This window comes from Dipodomys ordii, unplaced genomic scaffold (assembly GCF_000151885.1).
Source record: "Dipodomys ordii isolate 6190 unplaced genomic scaffold, Dord_2.0 Scaffold100, whole genome shotgun sequence".
NCBI classification, from domain to species: Eukaryota; Metazoa; Chordata; class Mammalia; order Rodentia; family Heteromyidae; genus Dipodomys; species Dipodomys ordii.
The window spans coordinates 3,995,332-4,017,564 of record NW_012267316.1 but is presented as its reverse complement, the minus strand read 5'-3'; the positions used below and the strand labels follow the sequence as shown (position 1 = coordinate 4,017,564).

The following is a 22,233-nucleotide window of genomic DNA, read 5'->3' as shown; positions in this document are numbered from 1 at the left end:
AAACAAAGGAGGAGGCTACAATGCTTGATAAGAAATGTACTCATTATCTTGCCCATGTAATTGTAACCCCTCTGTGCAGTATTTTCACAATTAAAAAATAGTTACGGATGGCAAATATCTAAATCTGCAAAACTTAGTTGCATTCATTCTGTATTTTTTTTTCATGACTACATGTGCTCGGGAAAGGCAAACATATCAAATTATATAGTAATCCCCGAAGCTTCCTGTGTCTGTTGTTCTCAGTCCCCACCAACGGTAGAGTTTTGAGGTTTGTTTTATGTTTTGATAGCCATTTTGCTTGTCTCAGAGTCTCATTTTCATGAAATCTGATTACATTCTGTGGATACTGCCTTAGTGGAAGGCTTCCCTGAGCTCCTGTGTTTACAATCTTCTCTTGATTCTCCTCTAAAATGGATGGTTCAGCTGATCTGGAGAATTTTGACTTTCAGGTCTGTTTCCTGCCATTCTCAATCTGGCCAGCAATGCTCACATCAGTGCCAATGCCACCTGTGGGGAGAAAGGGCCTGAGATGTACTGCAAACTTGTGGAGCACGTGCCTGGCCGGCCAGTGCGGAATGCCCAGTGCCGGGTCTGTGACAGCAACAGCACCAACCCCAGAGGCAAGTGCAAAGAAGCAACAGGGGATTCTTTGTTTTACTGTATCTGGATAGGTATCTATTTGTCTATCCTATCTATCTATCTATCTATCTATCTATCTATCTATCTATCTATCTATCTATCTATCTATCTATCTATCATGTATTTATGTATGTATGTATGTATGTATGTATGTATGTATCTATCTATCTATTTATCTATCTGTATCACCTTTTTATCTACTGACTTGTCTACCTCTCCTTCAGTCACTCCTCTATCTGTCTGTCTGTCTCTCTCTATAATCTCTTGATATAAAATCTATTTACCTATCATCTTTCTCTCCCTCCCTCTCTCCATCTGTCCCTCCCTCCCTCTCTTCCTTTGTGTCTTTTTCTGTCTTTCATTTCTTTCTTTCTCTCTATCATATATCTGTTTCTCATGCCTATCTGTCTGTCTCTCTACCTCCATACATAGCTCCCATGTCTATTCATCTGTCATCAATCTAGCTACTTATTTGTGTGTATGATTGGATTGATGGATGAAGGGGATGGAACCCAGGATCTCATACCTATTCTATACCTCTGAGCTGTGCCCACAGACCACCCCCTCCATGGGAATTTATACTTTCTAAAGTAACTGAAGACTTTCAACAGGAAGCCATGAACTTTGTGTTTACCTTTGACCGCTATTCATTTGCAATGTGTTTAGAAGTTCAAGAATTTAAGGCTAAACTGAGAGGAAATCATGTGTTATTTTCTTTTAACAGAAAGCCACCCAATAGCACATGCAATAGATGGCACCAATAACTGGTGGCAAAGTCCCAGTATTCAAAATGGGAGAGAATACCACTGGGTTACCATCACTCTGGACTTACGACAGGTAGGTCAGGCCACCATGTCTGGAAGGGGTTCTGTGGGCTGCTGACCCAAGCTCCTGGGAACTGTGTCCTCCCAAGTGTGGTAAGTGATCTACCAAAGCAGTCACACTCCTTCCCTAGTGTCTTTGAAGAGACCAGTGGAGTTCCTTCCCTGTGGTGATGTTCTTTACAGCAGGCTCACTCATAGCTCAGGAAACTATGCTTGGGTGTGTGCTAGATGCCCTGGGGTTGGCGGGGAGACACAGGTGCACTGGAGAGGGAATGTGAGCAGAAGGAATGCAGTCTCACCAGTCAGACTCACTGTCTTGCTATTATCATCATGCAAGCTTATCACATAAGGCGTGACCAAGTCTGGGACACACACCATAGCTTACCCTGTCCAATGTTGTCTGTCATGGTCATATGTAAACTGGAATTGTTAAGGACTAACATGAGTGAACCCTTTAGTGTGAGGTAGGAAAGGCCAGGTAGAACAGACCCTGGTCACACTTTCTCTAGAACAGTTATTGCATAAAATGCAATTAATTTCAATTGCTTTTGTGTTGGAACTCACAGATTTCATGTAAGTCTTTATATCAGTTTAAAGAGACAGACGGTGGAGGTATGTGCAGAAAACTGGAAGTGGTGCTGTAGCTCAAGTGGTAGAGTGCTTGCCTTGAGCTGAAGAGCTCTGGGACAGCGCTCCAGCCCAAGAGTTCAAGCAACACCACTGGCCAATATGTGTGTGTGTGTGTGTGTGTGTGTGTGTGTATGAATTATGGAGGTTTGGTAGCAAATAATTGGAATTCTTTTGAGCAAGAGATGGCTTAAAAATGTTCAAGATCCCAAGTAGAAGACAAGTTGTTACTGTGGATATTCATGTAACATTTAGTCTCTAATAATTACAATAAATAAAGTATCAGATTTGAAGTTCACAATACATTATCCAATTCCATGTTCACAGGTTAATGGTAGTCAATACCATTTTCCACAGCTTTCATCCATAAGACTTGAGGAACCTTTCATCCATAAGACTTGAGGAAACACCTTACTGCTTTCAAATCCTCCTAAGGGAAAGGAGAAAAGAGTCCCTTTTGTTGTTCTTGCCTTTGTCTGTCTGTCCTTTCTTTCTTTCTTTCTTTCTTTCTTTCTTTCTTTCTTTCTTTCTTTCTTTCTTTCTTTCTTTCTTTCTTTCTTTCTTCTCTCTCTTTCTCTCTTTCTCCCTCCCTTCCTTCCTCCCTTCCTTCCTCCCTCTCTTTCTTCCTCTCTTTCTTCCTCTCTTTCTTCTTCTCTTTCTCTCTTTCTTTCTCTCTTTCTTTCTCTCTTTCTTTCTCTCTTTCTTTCTCTCTTTCTTTCTCTCTTTCTTTCTCTCTTTCTTTCTTCTCTCTCTTTCTCTCTTTCTCCCTCCCTTCCTTCCTCCCTTCCTTCCTCTCTTTCTCTCTTTCTTTCTCTCTTTCTTTCTCTCTTTCTTTCTCTCTTTCTTTCTCTCTTTCTTTCTCTCTTTCTTTCTCTCTTTCTTTCTTTCTTTCTTGTGGACATGGGGCTTGAACTGGGGCTTCGGCACTGTCCATGAGCTCATCAGCTCAAGGCAAGTACTCTACCACTTGAGCTATAGTGCCACTGCCAATTTTCTGGTGGTTAATTGGAGATCAAAGTCTCATAGACTTTCCCGCTCAGGCTGGCTTTGAACTGTAGTACTCAGATCTCAGCCTCCTGAGTAGCTAGGATTACAGGTGTGAGCCACCAGTGCCTGGCACTAGCCTTTGTGTTTTTGTTTTTTGTTTCTTCAAATCCTTTATTGTGATTAAGTGATTACATAATTTTCCAAATTTCACAGTATTGTGGGATAGTTATGCTTAGTTAAAGTCACAAACACATTCTAACTTACATGGTGGCCTTTGTTTTTATCTTAGTGTTAAGAAGGGTTCTGCCATCACCTCCACAGTTTACGTTCCTTTTTCTAAGGGAAAAATATAATCATGTTCATTATTGGGAATATGACTGTTAGGAATACTAGGGTTGGACAAGTGTCCTTCAAAGGTGCATGTGTTAAAGATTTTGTCTGCAGGTTGACACTGTTGGAAGGTGGTGGAACTTTAAAAGGTGGGGCCTAGCAAGAATATGCTAGGTCATTGGGTATGTGTCATGAAAGGAGATATGGGTAATGTAGTCCCTTCTTGTCTCTCATTCTATGTTGTGCTTCCTCTATTTCACACTCCTGCCACTATGTACTACCTGACAGAGACACAAAAGCAATGAGCCAGATGGACTAGAACCTCCAAATCTATGAGCCAATTCAAATCCCTCCCGCCTATAGACTGATTGCCTCAAGTATTTTGTCACAAAGATGGAAAGCTACCATTTGGACAAATTAAAACTATACTCAACAGTATACTGCACAATATACTGAAATGGGAACAATAGAGAGCCTCTGTGCAAGAATAGCACACAAAGTCATGAAGCATTTCATCTTTCTGTAGCAATAACCTCTCTGTACATCATTTGCAATAAAAATAAATAAAATAAGTAAAATAATAAAGAGCATAACCTACTATTTGAAAGAAAAAAATAATTGGGTATTTTACATACAGACCTCAGAGCCGCGCTGGAATGTCCTTTGTCCTGACATTAATTCTGCTTTACTTCACCCTGAAGGAACCCATTTTGCTTCAGTTTGCATGGAATTCCAGTAGGGAGCAACTCTTTTAGATTTGAAGGGCCTATTTCAAAACCAAGCAAATATGTATAGTTATGGAAATCTAGTTAATCTCTAGTGTTTGGGGATAGGTTTCTAAGGAGATAATTCATTAGAGCAATAGTGCTCAGGTATTTCTTTAGTTTCCAGTGGAGGGAGGAACCTTTTCTCTGCGAAGGGCCATTTGGATATTTATAATACTATTCCAGGGCCATACTTAATACAGATAGATGGATGTGGGCAGCTTCAAGAAGCGTATAAGATGCTTATGTGTCCCACTTGGCCTTATATAAATAGGGTAGAAAAAATCATCTATGCTTTTAGTTTAAACCAATGCATCATATAGACAAACTCTTTGGATTTTATCGAGCCTTTTTATTGTGAATGATTTTATACATAGAAAGCTCATTAAAACAAGTATGCACATATACAACTGGGAAAAACCTACCATGTTTGTTTTAGGTGAATTGCAATCATTAGGATATTTCATCAACAATTCTGTTTATAGATTCAAATAAATATGTTTGTTCTGAATAGATACATGCTATTAGCCCCTTAACAAAATTAACAGAACATTTGTGTGTGTGTGTGTAAATACTGGGGTTTGAACTTAGGGTCTGGATGCTGTCTCTGAACTTTTTTGCTCACAGCTAGTGCTCTATCACTTGAGCCACACCTCTACTTCAAGCTTTTTGGTGGTTTATTAGAAATGAGTCTTATAGCCTTTTCTGCCTAGACTGGCTTCTTCAGATCTCAGCCTCATGAGCAGCTAGGATTATAGGCATGAACCACTGGTACCCAACAGGAATTCTTAATAATGGTTTCATCATTCAGATTTTGTACCTGCACTGATCTGAAGTGTCTTCCACTTTAAAAAATGATATTGGATCTTTGTATAGTTCATGCTATTTGCTTGAAGAGCATACCACATACTGTGTTTGCTGGATAGTTTACCATTTTATTTGTTCCTGAATGTCTTCACACTGGTTTTTGTTTTGTTTTGTTTTGTTTTAATCAGCTGAACTCAGCTTAGACATTGGATTAAATTTCATTACATAGCTTTTTGCAAGAAGGCATCTTGGGTGGTCCTCATACTTCACTAAGCCTGGCCGCCTCTGGGTGAGCCATCCAGGAACAAGGCTGCTGAATCTGTAGCCTGTTTCCCGATGACATGTGATCTCCTACAGCTATCTCTCTGTTACTCCTACATTCTGCTGTTTCTTAGATCTGGCCAGTATGCGTATCTCCAGCTTGGCTATTCCTTCTTGTGATGTTTTCTAGTACCAAAATTTTTGCATTTCCTTCTCCAAACAGCTATCAGACAGCTACTTGTTAATTTGTAGGTTATATCCTCCATGAGGGCTTTTCTCTTTCTTCCTTTCTTCTATCTCTTCCCTTTTCTTTCCTGGTTAATGTTTCCTGAGGTATATCTTGCTCTCTCTTGCATGCTATTAGCCCCTAGACATTGACACAGTTCAAGCATGGAATGAATAATCAGTGTAGATCAAGCAATCCTGTCCTTCCTTCCTTCCTTCCTTCCTTCCTTCCTTCCTTCCTTCCTTCCTTGCTTCCTTGCTTCCTTGCTTCCTTGCTTCCTTGCTTCCTTCCTTCCTTCCTTCCAGCAGTGATGGGGTTTGAATTTAGGCCTTATGCTTTTCTGATGGGCTCTCTACTACTTGAGCCATGTTTTCAGCCCTTTTACTTACTTTTTGCCTTACTTATTTTTATTTCCAGGTAGGGTTTCCTCCACTCCCCCCACCCTCCCCAGGGCAGCTTTGAATTAAAATCCACCTATCTATAATCCGCTACACATTTGGGACCATAGTATGTGCCATCACACCCAGTTTCTGTGTTGATAATGGAGTCTCAAAGAACTTTTTCCCAAGCTAGCCTTAAAATACAATTCTCCCTATATCTCTGCCTACTGAGTAGCTGGGATTACAGGTGTGAGTCACTGTATCTGACTGCCAATGCTTATTTTTCTAAGTTTAATTTTCTTTCTTCTTCCTCCTCTTGTTAACTCACAGCCTGGTTTAGAGAAGTCAATGAACAAATGATTCTTTTGACTCCTTTGTTTCTGTGCTATAAAAATTAGCATCTAAAGTATAGATTTCTAAAACAGAATTATAGCTAAATGTGTTCATGTAGCTTAGTAAATAAGACAGCTCTTGAGATCTTATGATCAGGTTAGCTTTGTTTTGGGTTGTCAAATACTAAAAATATTCATCTCATTCTTGATTCCCTAGTTGATGACAGCTGTTGAAATTACACCATTTGCAGAGTCTTTGTATAATGATTGGTTATCTGGAAGATAAGGATAACAAAGAGTTTACAAATGTCATATGGTTTACAATAAGATTTAAATAGTATTTGCTTTAGTAATATAATAGAAGACAAGATTAGATTAATTTCTTTACTTCTTATAAATAATTCTGCTATTTATTTTTTCATTCATTCTATGATATCGTAATCCATAATATATTTAGTTCATAAGAACCAGGCATGGTAAGGCATACCTATAATCTTAGGAGGCTGAGGCAAGAGGATCATGGGGTCAAGAACGGCCTAGGCTACATAAAAACAACAAAAACAAACAAACAAACATGAGAGTTGAATGTGTCTGGTAGCTTTGTTATAAGAAAAATAAAATGGAGTAGCTGGGCGCCAATGGCTCACACCTGTAATCCTAGCTACACAGAAGGCTGAGATCTGAGGATCATGGTTCAAAGCCAGCCCAGGCAGGAAAGTCCATGAATCTCTTATCTCTAATAAACCACTAGAAAACTGAAAGTGGTGCTATGGCTCAAGTGGTAGAGCACTTGCCTTGAGCTGAAGAGCAGGGACAGCCCCATGACTGACAAAATAAATAAATAAAAAATAAATAAAATGGAGTAAAATGCCACAAGTGTACAGCTGACATTTGTGGTGAGGTTTGCATTACTAAAACTGTATAAAATGCCCACGGCTACAGAGCCTATTAGTTAGCTCTGCACTGAGTCTGTGATCTTCTTGGCACCTTAACACTGAAAAGAAATCCTTCTGTGAAAACAAACATGTAATGGATCTTGAATTTCATTATCAAGATTGTTTCAAGCCCTGATTAAAATGTATTCCCTCTGGTAGTGTTTCTTCGTAGAAAGATGGAAATATTACCAGTTTGAGAAAGAAATTAAAAGTTAACATACTAGTAGATAGAAAGATGTTCAACATAGTTAACCACTAGGGAAATGAAAATCAAAACATAATAAGATATTACTGCAAGCTGGATGCCAATGGCACATACCAATAATCCTGCCTACCCAGAAGGCTGAGATCTGGAGGATCACACTTTGAAATCAGTTGTGGCAGAAAAGCCCAAGTGACTCCTCCAAAATAACCAGCAAAAAGTGAGGCTATACATGTGGCTCAAGTATTAAGAGTTTGTCTTAAGCAAGCAAGCTGAGTAATGTAAAGCCCTGTGTTCAATCTCTGGTACTGTTCCAGGGTAGAAAGGAAGGAGGGAAGGAAGGGAGGAAGGAAGGGAGGAAGGAAGGAAGGAAGGAAGGAAGGAAGGAAGGAAGGAAGGAAGGAAGGAAGGAAGGAATTGTTGGCAAAAATGTAGATGAATTTATGATATGTCAATGGTGGGGATATAAAATGGAGCAGCTACTATAGAAAAAGTTATGATGGTTCTTCTAAAATTTAATACAGAATTTCCATATGACTGAGCCTGCTATACCATCTTGTGTATATACCTGAAAGAATGTAAGTCTGAATACAAGAGACAAGAGACACATGTACACCTGTACATATTTACGGCAGCACTATTCACAATAGGCAAGGTATGGAATCAGCCTTGGAGATACACACACACACAATGGGGTATTATTCAGTCATAAAGAATAATGAAATTAGGTCCTTTGCAGAAAAATGGAACTGGAGATCATCATGTTAAGTGAAATAAGCCAGACTTACACAATGCCACATGTTTTCTCTCATATGTGGAATATAGTTCTAAATAAGGATTTTGTTGGGCGCTGGTGGCTCATGCCTGTAATCCTAGCTAGTCAAAAGACTGAGCTCTGAGGATCACTGTTTGAAGATAGGTCAGGCAGGAAAATCTGTGAGTCTCTTTTCTCCAATTAACTACCAGAAAGAGCCAGAAATAGAGCTGTAGCTCAAGTGGTAGAGTGCTATAGCCTTGAAAACAAAAAGCCCAGGGACAACATTCAGGCCCTGAGTTCAAGCCGTAAGACTGGAACAAAAAAGAAAAGAGGACACTGATATAGAAGAGAGAGTACTGGGAGGGAAAGGAGGGAGGGGGACAAAAAGAGTGGGGGAAGAAAATGATTGACATTGTGTGCATGTATGAAAAGGTCATAATGAAACATTTAAAAATTTGTAAGAGTTAAATGGCGTGGAGGGAGAATACAGAAGGATAGAGGAATGTGAACAAGCCACATTATATACATGTGGAAATGCCACAATAAATCCCTCACTTTGTGAAATTAATATATGCTAACAAAGATAATTTTGAAAAAAAGAATCTTGTAACACAGCAATTAATTCCATCCCTAGGTAGATATGCAAATACTTAATGTCTCAAGCAAATACTTGAATACTAACATTCACAGCAGTGTATGTTACTCACAATAGCAAGAAAGTGGAAATAGCTCAGCAGCTGATGAATGGAAGCACAAAATAGGCATATACAAACAAAACTTTTTGTTTTGTTTTTGTTTCCTTTTGTGCCAATCCTGGGGCTTGAACTCAGGGCCTGGGCTCTGTCTCTGAGCTTTTTTTGTTCGAATCTAGTAGTGCTCTACTACTTGAGCCACAGCTCTACTTCGGGGTTTTTGGTAGTTAATTAGAGATTAGAATCCCTGTCTGGGCTAGCTTTGAATGGTAATTGTAAGATCTCAGCCTCCAGAATAGCTAGGATTACAGGTATGAATCTCTAGAACCTGGTCTTTGTAAGAATTTCTAAGGAATGAATTTTGACACTACTTTGAAAATAGTGTGTCACATAAAAAACAGTCAGATACAGAAGAAGATGCACATATAGCTCCATTTATTAGTCCCTGGAGTGGCCGGACTCTTTTTTTTTTAAATATTTTTTAATTGAGATTAGGTGATTACATAAATTTCACATATTTCACAGTATTGTGGAATAGTGATACTTGGTTAAAGTCACAAACACATTTTAACCTTCTCAAGGCAAATTGTCATTATCATGGTCTATAAAATTTGTGAATTCTTTGAGCTTTGACAATACAACTATTTCTTCCACATCAGATGATATGTACCTTTCTTTCCTTTTGCTTAGTATAAGCTGTTCCCTCTTTCCCTCTCATTCCCTCCCTCCCATCATTGTCTTTGAGTTGCTTAGTTAATTTTCCTCCAATGTCCAGTGCAGCTGATGGGCCCCTCTGTTGTATGTTTTCCCATTTCCCTCTTGATTCTGTGTCCTCCTCCTACCTTCCCAAAGGATGTTATATATATATATATATATATATATATATATATATATATATATACACATATGTATATATATATAAATACACACACACATACCATATATGTGGTCAAGAATATGGAGTCACTTAGCAATGATATCACAAAAGTACTGGAAGTCCTTTGTTTCTAGAGTCCTGTTTACTTTGTCATATCTCCTTGTATTTTGGCTTTAGCATCCACATATCAGGGTGACCATGTGTCATTTGTCTCTCTGCTCTTGGCTTACCTCGCTCAAATTGTTTTGCTCTAGTTCCATACATTTTCTTGCAAATGCCATTATTTTGTCCTTTCTAATGGCTGCATAATATTCCATTGTATATAGGTACCACAATTTTTGGATGCATTCATCTGTAGTGGGGCATCTGGGTTGTTTCCATATCTTGGCTATTGTGAACAGTGCTGCAATGAACATAGAGGTGCATGTGTCCTTGTATCCTGGATCCTGTTGTTCAGGATAGATGCCTAGGGGTGGTATGGCTGGGTTATAGGAGAGGTCAATATTTAGCTTTCTGAGGTACCTCCAGATTGCTTTCGAAAGTGTTTGTATTAGTGTACATTCCCACTAGCAGTGCAGTAGGGTTCCTTTTTCTCCACATCCCCACCAGTGTTTGTTGTTGGTTGAATTCAGGATATGGGCCATTCTGACTGGGGGAAGGTGGGATCTCAGGGTTGTTTTTATTTGCTTTTCCTTTACAACCAGGGAAGATGAACATTTCCTCATGTGTCAGTTTGCCATTTTTATCTCTTCTTCTGGGAAGTCTCTCTTTAGCTCCCTCGATTGGCTTGTTAGATTTGGGAGGGATTAGTTTCCTGAGTTCCCTATATATAATGGATATTAGGCCCTTGTCTGATATATTGCTGGTAAATATTTTTTCCCAATTAGTTGTCTGTCTTTCTGGTTTGGTAGCTATGTCTTTAGCTGTGCAGAAACTTTTTATTTTAATGTAGTCCCATTTGTTGATTCTGTTTAGGAAGTTCTGTTTGGGATTCTGTTTAGGAAGTTCCTGCCTGTGCCTTTAAGTTCAAGTGTCTCTCCTATTCTGACCTGCAGTAGTTTCAAAGTTTCAGGTTTGATGTTAAGGTCTTTAATCCATTTTGAGTTTATGTTAGTGCATGGTGACAGGCTAGGGTCCACTTTTAGTTTTCTGCATGTGGCCAGAGTAGCCTAACTCTTAAAGATAGAAAATACTAGGTGGTTTTCAGAAACCAGAGGGCTGGTGATGGGGAGCTAGGGTGTAATGAGACTTCCAATCTGGATTGGATGGGAATGAAAGCACAACAACATGAATTTAATTCATGTCATTGAATTGAATGGTAAAGTGACCAAAGTGGCAAATGCTACATTACATGGTTTTTGTGGTTGTTATTTGTTTGTTTGTTTTGCTTTGTCATTTGTAGAGCTTGAACACAGGGCCTGACTGCTTTCCCTAAGCCTCCTTCTTTCAGCCTCTAGCCTCTTCCTGTAATCCCTCAGTTTCTTACTGTAGAGTCTCAGTCCCAGCCACATAAAGCAGACGCCAGACAGGTGGGTTGGCAGTTCCTTGCAGGGCACACAAGCAGTGTCTTCTCAGTAGGTGATCAGTTGTCCCAGTGTAATGACATAAAAACTGTCCTTGATATCCTGTGATAATATTTGATGGTTATGGTTGTCCATCAGATCCAGAATATGTTCATATCAAACTTTTATTAACTTTGGAATGAAAATGCAATTGGAGAATTCTGGCAAACTCATGTCTTGCCTTTTAATACATCCTTATACTGGATGTCCTTTGATCTCTGCTGAGAGGCTTAGGACATGACTTTAATGCATGCTAAGGATAGAAATAGAGGAAGGTGGTTCTGTTTACATTCCTTGTATCTACTTACTGTCATGCTTGTGTGTAATGGTAGAGTTTCATAAAGACGGGCATCATAATACATGTTAGTGCAATTTACCAAGTAGAATGTGATAGCTTTAACTACTTTATATACACATTGATTTCTTATTAAAATTATATAAAAAGGAGATATGAAAGAATAAAGAAAGTGAATTTGATCAAATTACATTTATATACATGTATGGCAGAAGCACAATAAAATGCCTTTGTATAATGAACATGCTAATAAAAAATGAATGATGATATAGAGCCACGCATGGTAATTCATGCCTGTGATCCCAGCGCTCTGGGAAGATGAGGCAGCAAGGCTGAGGGTTCAAGGTTAATCTGGGCTACATAGCAAGATCCTACCTCCAAAACAACAACAACAACAAGATAATATGGAACACCAAACAAATTCCTCTCACTCAATAAACTTGACTTTTCTTTCCCTCCTGTTTCTAATCCACAAATTCCTATTCCCAAAGTTCTTTAGCTATGACCAAGGTAAATGTTTCTCATTAGAAAAAAAACTTTGGGTTTTTTTGGCAGTCACAGGGCATGAATTCTGGGCCTGGGCACTGTTCTCAGCTCTTCAGCTCAAGATTAGCGCTCTACCACTTGAGCCACTGCGCCACTTCTGGTTTTCTGAGTGGTTTTTTTGGAGATAAGAGTCTCACAGCCTGTCTGGGCTGGCTTTGAACCTTCATCTTCAGTTCTTAGCCTCCTAAGTAGCTAGGCGCCCAGCTTTTTTTTTTTTTTCCTTTTTTGAAATACTAGGATTTGCACTCAGGGCTTTGCACTTGTAGGGTAGGGTCTGTATCACTGAGTGATATTTTCAATGCTTTTCTGTACTTTTTTGTTGTTGTTGTTAATGTTCCTGGATTTGAACTCTGGCCTTGGGAGCTGTACCTGAGCTTCTTTTGCTCAGGTGAGCAATCTACCATATGCCACTTCTGGCTTTCTATTTTTTTGAGATAAGAGGTTTTTTTTTTTTTTGAGATAGGAATCTTATAGATTTTCCTGCCTGGGCTGGCTTTGAACCGTGATCCTCAGATCCCAGCCTTCTGAGTAGCTAGGATTACAGGTGTGAGCAAATCACAGCTGGACTGTGATTTGCTTATTTTTGGCTCCTCATCAAAGCTGGGATCATAGGTGTGCTGCACCATACTCAGCTTCTTTTGTTGAGATGGATTATTGTTGACATTTCTGCTCTGGGCTGGCCTGAAACTTTGATCCAGTCTTGCCTTCTATGAAGTTGTGATGACAGGCACACACCAGTGTACCTAGCTATAGGCTGAAAAGGGATCTCATGACCATTTTTGCCTGTGATGACCTCGGATTGTGATTGATCCTCAGTTAAACTGTGTCTTGGACTCCCAAGTATCTAGGATTACAGGGTCGTCTTCTATGTAATCTAAACTGGCCTTGAACTCTTTTTTTTATTGTCAAGGTGATATATAGAGGGGTTACAGTTACATATTTCTTTTTTTTTTTTGGGTCCGATCGTGGGGCTTGAACTCTGGGCCTGGGCGCTGTTCCTCAGCTCTTCAGCTCAAGGCTAGCGCTCTACCACTTGAGCCACAGTGCTACTTCCGGATTTTTTCTTTTTGTTCATGTGATGCTGAGGAATTGAGCCCAGGGCCTCATGCATGCAAGGCAAGCGCTCTACCACTGAGCCATCTTCCCGGCCCCACAGTTACATATTTCTTGTCAAACTTGTTACCCCTTCCCTCATTTTTCTCCTTGATCCAAGAGTTCAGCCTTCGAAGTGCTAGAGTCATAGGCTTTCACCACCACACTTGGTCCATGATTTTAACATAATGTAATTAGATTGAACAATAGGATTAAATAAGACGAGCAATCACATAGATTTTCTTTTAGATAATAAATTTATACCAATACATATTTTTCTGATTAGAAAAGTAATATAGGATTCTATCATCACAGAACAATCAAAGTATAGATAATCATAAAGAGGCAAAAAATCTCACATTCCTTTCACAAGGCAACATCCACTAGTAATACTTTTTCATCTTTATTTTCAGTTTTTTTAAGGGAGGGAGAGAAATACTGGGGTTTGAATTCAGGGCCCCCTATTTCCTAGGCAGATGCTCTACTGGTTGAGCCATGCCTCCAAAAGACTTTTAGTCTTTTGCAGGCAGTACCATTTAATCATGCCTTATTCATTACATACTATTAGTATAGCATTAATAATGCTATTTTTTGTTACATACTCTCAGCCAGATTATGTGTTGTATACACACTTAATCTGGAATGTGTGACTGAATCCTTCTGGTCTCCTTATGAGCTAGCTTATGTTATGTTATGTTATGTTATATTATCCCCTTTGACAGATAAGAAAAATGAGACTTGGAGAGTGTAAGTCAAGAGTAAGACTCCTAGCTGGGTGCTGGGTTCATGCCTAGCTACTCAGGAGGCCCAGATCTGAGGATCTCGGTTCAAAGCCAGCCCGGGCCGTGAGAATCTTATCTCCAATAAACCATTCAGAAAATCAGAAGTAGCGCAGTGGCTCAAGTGGTCAAGAGCGCTAGTCTTGAGCTGAAGAGCTAAGGGACAGGGTTCAGACCCGGAATTCAAGCCCCATGACCAACAGAAAAAAAAAAAAAGATTAGGACTCCTTTGGTCAAGAGCCTCAGCTCTGCCTTCTTTGACCTGTAGCTAGATTGTGTGATATGTGTATTCAAATCCTAACGTTTCATTTTAAACTTCACCATGACTATTTCCCAATATAACTGTCATTGTTAGTAATTTTCAAAGCTACATTAATAGTCTTCTATATGATTTCCATCATTTGCATAATGATTCATGGGGCTGACATTTTAATTGTTCTATTCGTTATGAAGAATAACAAGTTTTTAACTTAAGAAAGAGGAGGGTGTCCTATTTAAGGCACATAAAGTACAAATAAGTAGAAACCCTTTTCAAGGCTCATATTACAAATTTGTGGTGACTGTTGTTTTGATTATCCCTTTAACAAAGAATGTTTGCTTATTGTAGGTTCACTTTCTTCCTTGTCATGTGATTTCATGGCTTGAATTCAGAGCCTGGCATTGTTCTCACTTGGATTTTTGTGCTCAAGCTGATGCTGCATAGCTCCACTTACAGTTGTTGTTATTGTTTTCTGGTTAATTGGAGATAAGAGTCTCTATTGATCGTCTGCCTGGGCTGGCTTCAAACTGGGATAATCAGATCTCAGTTTCCTGAGTAGATAGGACTATAGATGCAACACGCCCCCTGCCCCTCCACCAATTGATCTCATCTTAGTATAACAATAAAAATGGCTACTGGTGGGTCACTGTCTTGCCTAGGGTCGCTTGGCTCCATGTGCTTAAGCCAGAACATCACACCATCTCAAATAAAGGTTTCCCTAATTTTAGAATGTTTGGATCCTACCCACTTTCTCTTGCTCTCTTTTACCTGTCTAGCAACCCATTGGGACCATCCTTCCTCACAGAGTCTCAGCTTTCTTGTCATACTTTGGCTGTGTTTGACAGAATTAGAGTGGGGGGGGTGAGGAAATAAACTGATGTTTCGTATTTTCCTTTAACAAAATTGATTAAATCTGGGCAAATTTTTTTACTGGAAGGATCAGATTTGTGAGGAAAAACAAACATCCTTGCAAAGATAAAAATTAGTTTTGCACACACACAAAAGGCAATGTTTCTTACATCAACCATAAAGCTGCCTGGGAGAGTCACGCTTTATTTTCTGTGTTGGTTTAATTAGGAAGTGACACTTTGTTGTGGGACATTGTCACAGAAGGGTCTTTGTTGTGTGCAAACCTTTAGACAAGAGCTGCTTGTTTGCTGGCTTTTGTAAAACCTCATTAATTCAGATGTCTGTTAGGTTTCTTCTTCACTCCAAATTGATGAAAAAATTTCCCAAAACTATGTGAGGTACATGATAGAATTATGTAAGTATATTTGCTTGTTAAGCACATTACCTATGCCAAAAAGAAAGCGGGAAAACTACACATTCCTGAGACATCTTTGAAGATTTTTAGAACTTGAATTTTATGTCTTTTGTGACCTTAATTACAAATGAATCTTGGTTCTTCATTAAAAGAAGATAAACAGAGACCTTTCTTGCAAGTCCTCTGGCAGAAATCACTGCTGTATTCTTCTATTTAAATCAGTGTGATCTTATTTTAATTTTCATTACTCTATCCTGGCCCTAATTAATTTTAGATGTTAATTTTGGGGGAATTTCCTTGGTAAAACAAATAGGCAAGAGGAAATCTTTAGTTCTTCATTTTAACTGGAAGTCATTCCTGACTTTCTGTCCTTGTATTTTCCATCATGTTCCCTGTAAAATCACTGTTCTCAGAAATTTGCTATCTTCATTTTTTTTTACTATCTTGTTTTATTTTTTTCATATATAGCTTCTCTTCTGGTTACCTATTGCAGCGCAAAAAAAAAAAATCACCACCAAAACCTCAGTGGTTTTGAACAGCAACATGAAATTTATACCTTTCCTGATTTCTTGGCGGGGGGAGGATGGTCAAGATTTTGAGAAGAGTCTGGTTGGCTGAATGTGTCTGAGACTGCAGACCCTGTGCGCCAGAGGGGAGGCAGCTGGGGAGGGGCCTCTGGGGATGCAGGAAAGGGTTGTAGCCAGTCTGTCTTCCTGTGCGCTGAATGTTTCTTTGTGGTCTCTTTGTGGGCTGATGTGGCTTCCTCATAGTATGGCAGCCTCTAGGATAATTGTTCAGAGCACAGTTCAGGGCTCAGGACAAGTGTTCCATAGAAAGAAGAACATTCTTACCTTTTAGACCTGGCCTCCAGTGTCCCGCAGTCTGGTTCCCCCATGGTTGGCAGGTCCTCCAAGTCCCTAAGATGGGCAGAGCCAAGGAAAGAACAGGTGGACCAAGCCACATCTGTCATCTAGGTGGAGGCGTTGAAATCAGTATGAAGGGCCTTTTTCTAGGGGCCTCCAGCTGCTCAGTTTTGCATATCTTTCCGGGTTCTTATACCCTCATCTTCAGCTGAAATGAAACACTGTATAGTTCATCTTCAGCTGAAATGAAACACTGTATAGTTCAACTGTGGCACAGATATTCTTTAAACCCTGCAAGGCCAGTAGCAAGTGAGCTATGCAAGTGAATGGAATCAAACCAAGTATTCAAGAATTCTGTGGACCAGGGACCAGTGGCTCATGCCTGTAATTCAGGAGGCTGAGGTCTGAGGATTATGGTTTGAAGCCAACCCGGGCTGGAGACTTACATTTCTTTCAGCCCATGAGACTTTTATCTCCAATTAACCACCCCAAACCCCACAACTAGACGTGCTGTTCAAGTGGTAGAGCACCAGCAAAAAGGCAAAAAGACTTGCCCAGGTTTTGAGTTCAAGCTCTAGTACCGTCACAAGGGAAAAAAAAAAATCTGTGGAATTTTGTTCTTGACAAGACTTAAGCTTCATCTTTTGTGTATCAGTGGTGGTTTGCCTAACAGACAAAGATAAACATTCTGTCATTTAACAGAGTTTGCCAAACCCTCTTCTTTTCCCTTTTTGTTTTTGAGAAACAGTGAAGTGGCCATTCTGTTTGTCTCCAAGTCCTGCCCCAGCTGTTTGTCTCCATGTCCTGCCCCAGCTGGGCCCTGGGATGGGTTCTCGGAAATGAGTGAAGTATCTTTTGGAAAATTCTGTCCCCATATGCTTCCCAGAGCCAGAATGTTTCAAAATAGAGCTGCTTGTAGGTCTATGAAAAGAAGGGAAGTCTATCCTGGAATTATTTCTTCCTGCTAGACTAAGTTCAAAATGAAAAGGTGGTAAGTTTTACTTTCTGAAGAAATATTTCTTTGAGACTGACAGTGCAGTTGGGAAGTCCATTCTATTTTTTTTAATTTTTGTAATCTATATTTAAGCCTAATTTGTACTCAGTGTTTCTGTCTTCTAAAGACCATAAAGGATAATGTTTCTGGAAGACAGAAACCGTAAAGCAACCGGACACTTATGTTTGCAGTTCTCACTACGCAGGAGGCTGAGATCTGAGGATTGCAGTTTGAAGCCAACCTGGGGACAGAAAAGTCCATGAGACTCTTGAATCTCCAATTAAGCACCAAAAAAGCCCAAAGTGGTGCTGTGGTTCAAGTGGTAGGATGCTACTTTGAGCATAAAAGCTCAAGAAGAGTGCCCAGGGCCTGAGTTCAAGCCCCAGAACCAGCACAACACACACAAACACACACACACACACACACACACACACACACACACTTAATAAAGTGGTTTAGAAATATCTCAGCTGTACTTCAAAGTGTCTCCTGTGTCTTTAGCTAAACTTTACACAGAAATATTTTATTCATATGTACAAATAATATATGAAAGGGTACTGGAAACAGTTTTAAAATATAGAAAGTATATAGATGAGAGATTTTTTAAATAATATTTTTTTAACTTTAAGTAGTTGTTCAAAGGAGTTACCTTTCATCAAAGCAGTTTATGAATACAATGTATCTTGATCAGTGTCACTTTTTCAGACATGTTCACTCATTTTTCCCAACTCAACCCTTCCCTCACTTTTCTTAAGTTTTGTAGGATATATATTGAATTTGTGTGTGTGTGTGTGTGTGTGTGTGTGTGTGTGTGCTGGTCCTGGGGCTTGAACTCATGGCTTGGGCATTGTCCATGTGCTTTTTTGCTTAAGGCTAGCACTGAATCACTTGAGCAGCAGCTAGGCTTCTGGATTTTTTGATGATTAATTGGAGATAAGAGTCCGCAGGACTTTTTGCCTATGTGGCTTCAAACCATGATCCCCAGATCTCACCCACCTGAGTAGCTAGGATTATAAGTGTGAACTATCAGTGCCAGTGAAATGTTTTATTTTTAAATTATCTGTGCTGTTTATAATCAGTGATTACCTTGCCTCATTCTGTTGTATCTGAGAGCGGTGAATATTTTTAACAAATCATAGACTTGCTACTTATTTGGGGCTCAGGTATCTAAATTCTTAGGTACACATGAGACTGGTTCCTTAGCTATGTTAATAATCATGGCAGTGTTGCTTCATGGTTAGTTGAAGACACGCCTGGGCATTTTGTCCTGTGGGGCAAGGTAACCAAGTTGCGCAGTGTCTGGGGATATGTGGAAAGGTCACAGGAAGAGCAGCTGGCGGTCAGGGACGCTACTCACAGAGGGACTTGTTGAAGGAGAGGAAGCTTGGAAATAGCCTGCAGAAGAGAAAGCTTGGCACGTGTGCAGAGCTAACTTGGAATGGTCCATATTAAGGTAAACATTGTCCTTAATGTTTTGCTGCTGTTGAATTATACACACAACCATCCACCCCAAATCAGGATATAGATACTAAATTTTCTGGATGTCCAAGCCCCTTATATAAAAAGTATTTGTATTCAACTTACACCTTCCTTTTGTATATTTTAAATTATTTCTGAATAATAAAAATACCTAACACAAGGTCAATGCTATGTAAATTGGCTTTTAAAATTAACTAATTTTTTGTGTTGGTACTGAGACTTGAACTCAGGGCTCTGTGTGGCTTTCTTTTAAAAATCAAGGCTGGTGTTCTACCACTTTAGCCACATCTCCACTTCCAGCTTTTTGCTGGTTAACTGAAGTTAAGACTCTCATGGATTTGTCTTCCCTGATTGGCTTTGAACTATAATCATCAAGTTTCAGTCTCGTGAGTAGCTAAGGTTACAGGTGTGGGCTGTGATATGAGTGTCTGGCAGTAAATAGTTGTTTTTCTTTCTTTGTTTTTTAAATAATGTATTGTTTAGGGAATAAACTAGGAAAAAGTCTTTATGTGTTCAGTCTGTAACAGGCCTCCCTACTTGGCAGGTGAGCAGCAATGCTCAACAGCCACTGCTGCCCTAATTTGCAGATAGTGAAATGCAGATACCTTGAGTATCATTGAGGGAATTGTGCAAGCCACTTGCTTATCAATCCATACAACACTCCCATTACCTCCTGAGGCTCTCCTGCACTCACCGGAGTCAATTCCTTACCAACCTCTTCTTTCCTAGTGGCCAGGCTAAATTGTTTTCAATTTACATGAATTTTGTCCATTGTTTAACTTCCTAGAAATAGAGTTATTGCACATGTCCTGTTTGTTGTCTGACTTCTTCTCTGAGCACTATGTCCTTGTGACTCATCCATTGCTTTTTGTGTTAGAGACTTGTTTCTTTCATTTATGAGTACAACTTCATTTTATGACTTGGCTGAAATTTGCTTATCTGTTCTTTTCCTGGGTTGGTTCCAGCTTTTGTCTATTGTGAAGAACTTGCTGTGAACATTCTTTAACAAAGTCTGTTTCTGGGTATATGTTTTTGTTTCTCTGGTCAAAGGAAATGTGTATATTTAACTTTATAAGATATTGACAAACCAGCCAGGAAAGTGCTTCCTGGATGTAAGAAGCCCAATCCTAGCACAACCTCTGAACCTCTGTGCGAAGCCACTGTTGAGCCACTGTACAAAAACCAGTCTCCCTCTACTTTCTTCCTTTTCTAGTTGGTGACTAGAGAAGGGCCAAGCAGTATGCGTTCTGTTATCATGACCAGCAGCTAAATACCTGTAATAATTTTAATCATGAAATAATATTTCATTAACAGGATACCAAATATTTTATGTTATTTGCCTTCATTTTTTGGACATTTAAAATATGTTTCCAGTTTGGAGCCATTATAAATCATGCTGTGACAAATATTTGAGTGGTTTTGTGGTTGCCATAAATGAGATTTGTGCATGTGTAGATTCTAAGAAAAAAGATTACTAGGTTATAAACAAATGTTTAGGTGGCTGCTGGTGGTTCATGCCTATAATCAGGAGGCTGAGATCTGGAGGATGAAAGTTCAAAGCCAGCCTAGGCAGAAAAAGACTCTTATTTTCAAAGTAACAGGTGAATGCAGATCTGGAGGCAAGACTCCAGTGGTAGAACACTGCAGTGGGAAAGCCAAGCAGATGTGAGGTACTGAGCTTAAACTCCGGTACCAGAAACACACACACACACACACACACACACACACACACACACCAGCAGTAGCAGATGAAAAAAAAAGCCCCAAACATAAACATTGTCCAAGCACAATCTCATTGCCTTATTTATTTTGAGGGCACTCTACTGAAGTTTGAACTCATGGCTTCCTACTTGATGGAGCAGGAGCTCTACCACTTGAGCCAAGCTCCTTGGTACTTTTTTCAAATAATGTTTGCCCCGATAGGCCTAGACTATGATCTTTCTCTTCTCTTTCCATGTAGGTACTTGACAGATGCACACTACCACGTCCACTTTTATTGGTAGAGATTAGGTCTCCCTTTTCCCTTGGCTGTCTTTGAGACACAGTCTTCCCTATCTCTACCTCTTGTGTAACTGAGATTATAGGTATGAGTTATCACATTTGTCTTGCCTTAATTTTTTTTCAAAAATATTGTTCCAGGGGAGGGGTAAGAGAGGCAGCTAAAGTGAAAGAGAGGGTGAGATTGATTGAAATACACTGTAAACGTGTGGAAAGGTGACAGTGAAACCCTTTCTGGTCCCACATTAGCATTATACTAATATATATATATATATATTCCATTTATATGCTCACTGAAAATGATTGAAAATGTGTCTTACACACTTCTTAGCAGCCTGGGGATTAGAATTTCTTTTCCTTTTCTTAATAATGAGTCATTACCTTGTGTACTTGTATAAATGGTTGAATGTAGGTGCTTACTTAATGGTTGGCCTTGATTTTATCTTCACCTGTATCAATAGCAATCAGATTATTTTGCAACACAACAAAAATACTTTTAGATGTACAAGTCACCTACCACTCACTAGTTTGGGGGAGGATTGGAAAAGGGTGGCAGTTTAATTCTGTTAGTTCTGATAACATGGCAAAGCAACCCAAGTGATAATGAAGGTACAAACTCACTACTGACGAGGGTAGATGTCAGTGCTTCTCCTCAGACCTGTGGTCCCTTTGCAATCTGTGCACAGATGCTATCATGTGCCACATGATGACATTAGCCAAAGTAGCCCCATATGTGATAAAAGTCACATATCGTTATCACAAGGCTGAAAAACTATTGTCCAGCTCTTTACTTTTTCTGTGCAAAGATCTGTGTAGTCACACAAATAAATACACACTTGTGTGACAGCTGGCTGCAACATTCACTACATTGACATGTTAGCAGATGAATAGCCTATAATCAGGAGCCTAGATCATCTGGCCTTGTGTATGGTGATCTGCACCATTGAGGTTGTAAGTACATTATGGCTGATTTTTTTTTCAGTTATGGGGGTTGAACTCAGGGGGGTTGAGCTATGCACTGTCCCTGAGCTTTTCTATTCAAGATTAGGGCTCTGCCACTTTGAGCCACAGCCACCACTTCTGGCTTTTTTTAACAGTTTATTCACAATGAGAATCTCACAGACTTTCCTGTATAGGCTGGTTTCCAACTACAGTCCTCAGATCTCAGCCTCCTGAGTAGCTTGGATTATAGACGTAAGCCACTAGCTCCTGGCTGATGTTTTTGTAATGAAAAGAAAAATCACCTAACAACACATTTCTCAAAATATGTCCCTCACATTAGGTAATGCATATCTGTTAGAAAATCCTGACTTACTCTGGTCTCTAGTTCATCCTTGATAAGGGATGGAAATAAAGCCTGGGAACATTGTGAGATCAAATTAAAACCTGCAAATAATTAGCCGGGTGGCACAGCTGTCCAAACCATGATATCCTGAGAAATTCAGTGAAGCCTTCAAGCCAT

General features: G+C 39.5%; 1 protein-coding gene across 1 annotated transcript in view; it reads left to right on the top strand.

Moving 5' to 3' along the window:
- Nucleotides 1-22,233, top strand: part of Lama1 (laminin, alpha 1) — a 132,882-nt gene that overhangs the window by 8,360 nt on the left and 102,289 nt on the right. The window contains exons 2-3 of the mRNA XM_013027136.1: nt 450-620; nt 1,364-1,476. Of these exons, the coding sequence (XP_012882590.1) occupies nt 450-620; nt 1,364-1,476 (284 nt within the window). The remainder of the gene's footprint in view (nt 1-449; nt 621-1,363; nt 1,477-22,233) is intronic.